The following is an 8,491-nucleotide window of genomic DNA, read 5'->3' as shown; positions in this document are numbered from 1 at the left end:
GGCTCCTGCATTTCCTACTTTGCAAACGACTACACTTGATTTGGCTGTAAAGTGCCAAATTGAATGTACTGAGGCTGTGGTGAAATAACCTATAACTTGCAAGTTATTTGGTCAACCAGTGTAATTCATACCTTGCAACCTTAGATTAAAATTCCCTTGAAAAGAAAACAAGAGGGACAAAGGCTTGGGAGTCAACATATATTGGCTGCAAATAGGACTTCAGTTGGAAAGAAAGAGCATTCATGCAAATTCAAAAGATTAAACTGAACTTTGTTAATTGTTTGGCTGGTTGGAAAAGTCAACACAGGAGACATCTTCCAAAATCAAACAGCATCATTTTGAGCCAGAGTTTAATTATTTTTTAAACAAATTGTTAGTATGTTTATAACTGATTTTTAAAAAGGAAACAAACTAGTTTCAATACTCACCTTTCTTAACCGTCTTAAATCAAACACCTTCAAAATACTTGGTGCACAAGTTATTTCTTGGGGACAGTAAAGGTCATTTTGGCTAGCTTTCTATATATCACTGGGTCATTTCTCTCCTGGTCACAACACCTACAAAGGGCTCCTTCAGACTGGTTCTGGTCTCCAGTCAGTATTTTGGTTTTCACCAAATATAGAAGATGTCATCAAAAGGCAACGACACCACCTTTTGCAGAGTGGTTAACTACCCACCTGAAAAGAAAAGTAACAAAAATCACTAGACAAACGTAGACAGAATCAGAGTGGATAGGTAACTTGGTCTTGTCACTGCCAGAAGATACAAGTTAATAATTAACTCAACCATGATGTTTGTTGCCCATCAGGTTTCTACCAATCCACCCTTAGAACAGCATCAGGAAAAAAACTGGACAACAAAAAGCTTCCACAACCTGCCCGCCCACCCATCAAAACAAAATCCTTGTGAAAGCACTTGTTTTTAAGGTTACCATTTTCAATTAACTTTCGTCAGCTGTAAGACAATCCAAACTCAAGCCATGATTCCAACATCCAATCTATCCCTATCCTGCCTGCTGCTCGGTTTCTATTTGTCAAATTAACGATTCAAGTGCCCTCCAACAAAGGGTTTTATTTTAAATTCATTTTTTAGGATGACAGCATTGCTGGTAAACCCGGCATTTATCATCTTCTCAAAGGCAAAAAGGATGGACAAGTGTTGAGGATGGCTTGTGGACAATTAAAAATCAACCACATTGGTATGTATCTGCAGTCACTGGTTAAGAATAACAGGATTTCTTGCCTGAATAAGATTAATGAACCCATTAGGATTCAATAACTGCTAATCCAACTGCTTCATGCTCAGTTTTACTGACTGAGCTGTGTTTCAGTCAGTCTTTTTAAAACAATTCAAATCTCATGCTGGTTTGAGAATTTGAACTCACTTTCTCTGGGTTTGTCCAGGCGTCTCCATTACTAACATAACTAGTGTATCATTTTACAAGCAGGCTACTCAGTCAGATACCCAATGCTTTGGGTTAACCACTCTGCAACTACACTGGGGCTAAGTGGCAGGGCTGGTTGATATAGATGAGGCATGAGAGTTTAAATTCCAGAAAAAAGAATTCAGCTTTATAGAACCTACACGGACTATTACAGCCCTATATGGCAATTGAAAAACATTTCCTGTTCCTGGCTTCAAAGATCAAATTGATTAACACTGCAAGTTTTTAAAAACTTGAGCATCATCTTTCTAGCAAGAATCAACAGTTGCACCTCAGTGTTAAGACATCTATCCAAGAGGTGTTAAAAAAAAACTGCAAATTTGTTACCATTTCCGCCCAAATGCGAAAGTTTAAAGGATCATGGTTAACAAATCACTTGAACCAGAGTGCTGGATAATGAATTAGGTCACCAGGAACCCGCTTTCCAAATGTTACCCACAATTTCTCCAGGAACCCGCTTTCCAAATGTTACCCACAATTTCTCCAATCTTCCTGCACTTTCAGCAACCATCATGGAGAATCAGGTCTGCCAGGCTCAACCTTTCACATTGATTGATACCCTCATTAGATTGTATAAAAATACCATTCAACAGGTGGTGGGTACGACAACTACTCTCTAGCACACCTAGTGGCTAAAGCACCATTCTAACTCTAGGTGACTCAGGCAGGGGAAAGAGAAAAGTGACAATACAAACTTATGTAGAAATTAACCTAACTTGTAGAATATAGAAAATGTTCACTGATTTTACTAGATTTCACTAGAAAAGTTTGTAGTTTGGAGATCAATAACGTTCCATTGTCATCTCAATTAGATGAACACTTAGAAATAACGCATGTCCTCCCAGATGTCAGGCCTATGTAAAATGTTTGCAATGATCTTAATATATCATGTGCCAAATCAGTGGGCAAATTTTGATTTTGCACTTTTAAGCTGTTGGCACCAAATTAAATTTGGGAAATTGCAACAAGAAAATCTAGGTTACATTTTGCCCAACTGATGAAAGATTTAAAAAGCAGCACTTTTTTTTTTAAAAAGTTTTTGAATGTATTAAAGTTTAGGGTGCAGCTAAGGATTAAAATACATGCAGGGTCACAGCATATTATATAAATTGTATGAATAAAGTTCAAGGTCTTTTGCTTTAATGTTATTTAACTTACTGACATAGCTCACATCAATATTTGTTTGCACACCTAGTGACCTCTGCACTCAATTAGCATGAACCCAGCACGGAAGATTAGAGACCAATAGATTAAGTACAAACTATGCTTTACTTATTTCTGCTGAAAAATAGGAAATGGCTGCACAAGAAAAAATACATTGATTCTTTAGCAGCCACTGGAAAACATTAATTATGGAGCACTGCAGCCTTAACAGATTGTTCCCCCAGGATAGAGAACACAATTATGCATAGCTGCAACTAAATTCAAGATACCTCAATACGTTAAGTGCTGGAATGTTTTAAGAACTATTCTTTTAAAAATCTCAATTCTGAACTTTGATTAAATTAATATCAATAAGGGCTAACAGCAATATCATGTGCAAATCTACAAAATAGGAGCTGCAGGAGTTGAACAACTGATCACTCAATCGGGTACTGGGCAGCACAAAAAACTTAAAAGCAGCACTCAGATGGTCTTATCCAGCGTCATTAGAAGCCACTTTTATAGTAGCATACATTGTGTATGGACAGATCCAACTATCACATGGACTTTATGTGCCAGGCCTTTGCCTCATTTAACAAGCTCTTCAAAACATAAAGAAACATCTCAAATTATTCCAATACAGTTCCCATCTCTTGACAATTGAATTCCCTAAATGGGATAAATGAAAGGTCATTTACTTTTCAGACAACTAGGAGGCACAGTGCTGAAACAGCTGATATAAAAAGGATAGAGGTAAAACAGCACAGTTGACATAACCCATATTCACTATTTGACCTGGGTCTGACCATCTCCCCAAGCTCTGCTGAAGGGCTTAGTTGTACTTTGCTCACATTGCATTAACTTGGCCAGTGCTTTTATTCTACTCCCTCCAATTTATTTTTTTTAATTTTCTTTTTGCAGAAACACATCAATGGAACCTTTGATACGGCTGCATTCATTTTATCAGTGCATCTTAATACTAAAAGTTTAGCTCTTTTCATCATTAATACCTGTGAACTACTCAATTTCACCAATTATGGCTATTAAACTGGGTAGCGTAAATTACAAGACTATCCTTAGTCATAACTGTAGAATTCAGTATCTATCAGGAATATATAGACTTTTGAGGTGAGCATGTGCATATTCATTTCAAACTCCCTTGAAACCATTGTATAGTTTTAACTAAACTACTGAAGTACTGTGGTATAGGGATATCCATTGTGAAATAGCTAATAAGACTTTAAGACAAGCAAGACTTTACAAATTTAATCCTGTTTTAATTACTTCAAAACACATTTTAGCATACTAAACATACAAAAAAGAAAATATACCTTAGTTACAAGATCATTTAAAGTACAGAATGCTCAGGGTTGTCACTAGGATTTCAGCAAAGTGCAAAATTGGGAGTCACCACACAGCCTGTGAAGTTTCAGGCGGGGCCACATATTACTGCACAAAGTCAATGTCATTTTTATATAAAAAGGGGGTGTCTTAAAGCATTTTGCTGAATTGTTCCCAAATTGCACCAATTGTGAAGTATGCAATCACTTTAAAGCATGAATACATTACCTAGAACACCACACACAGGCCTATTAATTTCAAAACAAAGCTTTTGTTTTAAAATAGTACAATTCCATTCTCATTTAAGAGTGAGAACAACAGTTCACAAAAATGGCAAGAATCATTTGCCATTTCACAGCCCTTTGGATTTGGCTTCTGCTTACCAATATATCCTTGGAAGTGCAGTAGCATGATGTATATAGGCACAGGAGGTCAGTGTTGAATGATGGTTACCTCCTTTTCAATCCAACAGGTCTAGATTAACTGATCACTACCCAAGAGTGGCTGCCATCTTGCTACTCTGCTTCTATAAACCATACCTTACTCATTTCGAATGAAGTCAAAAGCATATTGCACGACCATTCTGGTACATGGGACATCGTGCGATGCTGCCTACAAGTGTGGCAGGCTTAAAATGCCTACTGACAACTCTGATTTTTTTTTAAACTTTGATTGCTTCATTACCCCTCATACTTACAGCAATCTCAAAAATTGAAGAATCGGCTACAACGGCACTTTAAACTATACTGCACTTAAACACAACACCACATAAATACATTTTAATCCAGTTAAATCCCCCTTCTGTACAAGAGGCTGAGCCAGTTCACAGAAAGAAGAATTAACAGTTGACTCAATGTCCACCGCTGTAGTGTGAATATTACAAAAAGGCCTGTACAGTTTAAAACTCAAGCTACTTTTTGCCTTAGACCATATACACACCAACTTACAAAATTAAAAGGTTGCAACACTTGTAACAGGGTTTAAATGCTTTCAGTTACATAGCAAGTAATTAAGCTGAGGCAAATGTACAATTTAATCATCATCTTCTTCATCCTCCTCCTCCTCTTCCTCCTCATCTTCTTCCTCATCATCATCGTCATCATCGCAATATGCCTCCTTCTTGGCAGGGGGCTTCTTTGCACTATCCACCTTGCCTTTGGCGCGATAATCAGCAACATCCTTAAAAAAAGGAAATTATTTCAACTCCTTGCCACTTGGAAGACCAGCAATTCCCATGAGATAATCAACATGCACAAGACTTAAAACTACCAAGTCTCCCTGGTAATGAATAGTCAATACCTCATGCTATGCAAAGTTTCAGGTGGCATTACAAATGTTTCCAAATATAGTGGGGGAATCTGATCGATAATATGAGCGGCTTTCCTTATACACATCCGGTGGCTTGTGCACGTTTTAGGCCATTTACTCCAGTTTAGCCTTGGGAGCAAGATGTGAAAGTACTTAACGTTACAACTGGACATACCTTATCATATTTCTCCTTCAGTTTATAAGCTTTGCTAATGAACGGCTTTTTCTCCTCTTCACTACAAGCATTCCACAGCTCGCCAAGCTTCTTTGCTACATCACCAATAGATAAGCCAGGACTCACAGCTTTGATTTTTGGTCGGTGTTCCGAGCAAAACAAGAAGAATCCAGAGCTGCAAAGAAATGAGCATTACAACAAGTGCATTTGAAAGCATAGTTCCAGTATTATTAAGTATGTAGCTGTCCGTTGGGCATCAAGCAAAGAAAAACAAACAAGTGGCCATACAACTGAACTAGGCACTATCTTGTGGCAGGTGAGTAATTTAAAAATGTATTTCCAAATTAAGCTTTGAACAATGCTGCCATTTCTGCACAGCAGAAGTCAATGCCGCTCAAATCAAAATAGCGTCAGATTGCCAACACAACTGGCAGTATCTAAGGTACACTTACGGAGGCCTTTTTGGTGCATTGGGGTCCTTCTTCTTCTTCTTGCTACCTTTAGCCGGCACATAATTTTTCATTTCTCTGTCATAACGTGCCTTATCTACTTTAGCCAATTCTTCAAATTTGGACTTCTCTTTGCTGGACATGGTCTGGTGGAGAAAACATGTGTTACACCAACATCTCAGTTAAAATATATCTTTTATCTGTCAAAGCACAAGGAAAACAAAAGTTACCTTCCATCTTTCAGAGCACCTTTTAGAGAATTCTGAGAAGTTAACAGGAATATCAGGGCTTTTCTTCTTGTGTTCTTCACGGCAAGTCTGAACAAAGTAAGCATAAGAGGACATCTTGCCTCTTGGCTTTTTAGGGTCACGTTTTGCCATTTTGGTGTCTTCCTGTAAAGAGAAAAATGTTTACACCTCATTTTTAAATTTTCCTAAAAAGCAGAAAATCTGCATATGGCACTGCAAAAACAAAGTGCATTATAATTTGCCTTCTAAATTCCTATATTAGATGTAATGTCAACTTTGGGGGAAAAAAGTAAAAAAAAAAGATTTGGAATATAAAACATGTATTTTAAATATCAATCTTGAGAAAAATAATCCAAAGTCAAGAAAATTGTTATTTTAAATCATCTGCATTAAGAATGTTTTTAAATCACAAAAGTAAAAAAAGTAGGCTCATTTGAATTAAAACCTTAAAAAAAAAAGTACTGATGTGAAAATATTTTTTTTTTTTAAAACCCTACGCAGCACAAGTCCTTCTTTCCATTGTTAGCAAAAGATATTTCATTTCAGAGACAGATTCAGATAAGCGCAAATTAAAGGCTAAAAACTGAAAGCACAGGTCTGAATACAGCCGGTAGGGCTTTTCAGCTGGACAATTCAATAGCATTGAGCTTAATACTACTAGGCAAAGAGTCTTTCCTCAGCTATTTATCTATTTCTTTCCCGCCATGTTCTTTCCATCTCCATTTTATGTTCAAGGACAACAAAAAAAAAAATCCTCTTCTGAAACAAAGAACCTGCAAAAAAGGGCGAGAGAGAGAGAGAAAATTGGCATTTAAAAACCTTTTGCTTTCGTTATTTAAGCACAAGAAGGGGAGGTGGGGGGGACGGCACTGTACATGTATGTGGAGATAGAGAGTAATGATGGCGAATTGCAATCGACAAGGAGGAGAGGAAAAAAAAAGAGGGAAAAAAAAACAGGTCAACATCCCAATAATTCTTCTTCCATTTTGTGAAATCCTTCCTCATGAAAGAAAGTCCCCTTGAAATGCCTCCGTCGTCAGGCTGCGGCTGCTTTGGGGGTGGAAAATCGGTGGGGTGGGGGTGTTTGAAGCGGCTGTTTTATAAAGGGATAGAAAAGAAATTGTTCCCCCTCTTTGCTTTGGCAGCACAGTGCTTATATATAGCGAGAGAGAGAGAGAGAGCAGGGGCAATGTGTGTGTGTGTGTGTCTATAGTTGTTCTCAATAGCGCACACACGCTGGGCTAAAATGGCTCCATCTTTTGCACTAGGAGTGAACGACAGCCTGAGAGAGCCCAACAATACCTCACACACACACACACACACACAAAAACACCCTCACAAAAACATTCCATATTTTTAACCACCTTTTATTTTTGGGAGGGGGGGGGGGGTGGGGAAGGTGGGGGGGAAAAAAATTCGGAATTATTTTTTTTTAAAATTAAAACCGAGAGGAAATTCCCTTCGGCTGAAAAGTTTTGGCCACAGTTTTTTTTATATAAAATAGAGACACTTGACGCATAGCGGTTGCATTGATATAGACATTACGCCGGGAGTCGAGAGGGAGAGAGGAGGGGAGAGGGAGAGAGAGAAAATGCACAAGTTGTGAAAAAACACTTTCCGCCCCGCCACCCGCATTAAAACCCATCGATTCAAGCGGGGGAAGGAAATCCGAGCGCGAACCGAAGGGTCGGGGAAGCTGAGGAGGGGAGGTGGACGTGGAATTGGCGGCGAGGGAACAGCCGCTTCTCGCTCTCTCGGGCTCGCTTCGCCTTCGCCATTAAGAGGAGCTGCCATGTTATAAAGACAAGCGCCTCACACACACACACGCGCGCACGGCTGGAAGGGAAGAGCTGGGAAACCGTCTTCCCGTCGGGGTAGAGGGGAACGGGAAAGGAGAGAGGGTAGGGAGAGAGGAGGCGGAGGGGTAACGAAAGGATCGGGGTGGTTTAGCGGGAGCGGTTGGGTTGTTTTCTTCAAAAGAAAAAGCCCTCCCCCCCTCCTCCCCTCCTCCTCCTCTCTCTCGCTCGCGCGCCCCCGGCCCGGCGGTACCTACCGGCGGCGGCTGCCTCTGCTGCTGCTGGTCGGCGGACGCTCTCGAGCCTCCTTTTGCACCAAGTCCCGCCCACCCCCCACCGCTCCCTCCTCTTCTCCTCTCACCGCTGGGCTCAGCCGCTGATTGGACAGACGTGCCGCCGCTTTAAACAGTTGCCGCGCCTCCCCATTGGACGGCGCTGCCGCCCTCCGCCCCGCCCACCCGGACGCCTCCCGCCCCTCATTGGCCGGCCGCCCCGCACGCCGGCAGATTCAAAAAAGGCCCGCCTTTTTCAAAAAAAAACTTCAAAAAGAAGTGCTCGGGGTTGCATAAAAAAGTCATTCATCTGTC

The 8,491-nt window shown here is 40.1% G+C and overlaps 1 protein-coding gene across 1 annotated transcript; it reads right to left on the bottom strand.

Moving 5' to 3' along the window:
- Nucleotides 1-3,843: 3,843 nt before the first annotated feature.
- Nucleotides 3,844-8,232, bottom strand: LOC144683991 (high mobility group protein B3-like). Its single transcript, XM_078547650.1, has 5 exons — nucleotides 8,162-8,232; nucleotides 6,091-6,252; nucleotides 5,864-6,006; nucleotides 5,412-5,586; nucleotides 3,844-5,107 (listed from the first exon to the last, which is right to left on the bottom strand). Exons 2-5 carry the CDS (start codon nucleotides 6,238-6,240, stop codon nucleotides 4,961-4,963), a joined length of 615 nt encoding a protein of 204 aa, XP_078403776.1. The 5' UTR covers nucleotides 6,241-6,252; nucleotides 8,162-8,232; the 3' UTR covers nucleotides 3,844-4,960.
- Nucleotides 8,233-8,491: the final 259 nt, after the last annotated feature.

This window comes from Cetorhinus maximus, chromosome 8 (assembly GCF_964194155.1).
Source record: "Cetorhinus maximus chromosome 8, sCetMax3.hap1.1, whole genome shotgun sequence".
NCBI classification, from domain to species: Eukaryota; Metazoa; Chordata; class Chondrichthyes; order Lamniformes; family Cetorhinidae; genus Cetorhinus; species Cetorhinus maximus.
Note: the sequence above shows the minus strand (reverse complement) of the source record. Positions and strands in the feature narration are given on the sequence as shown.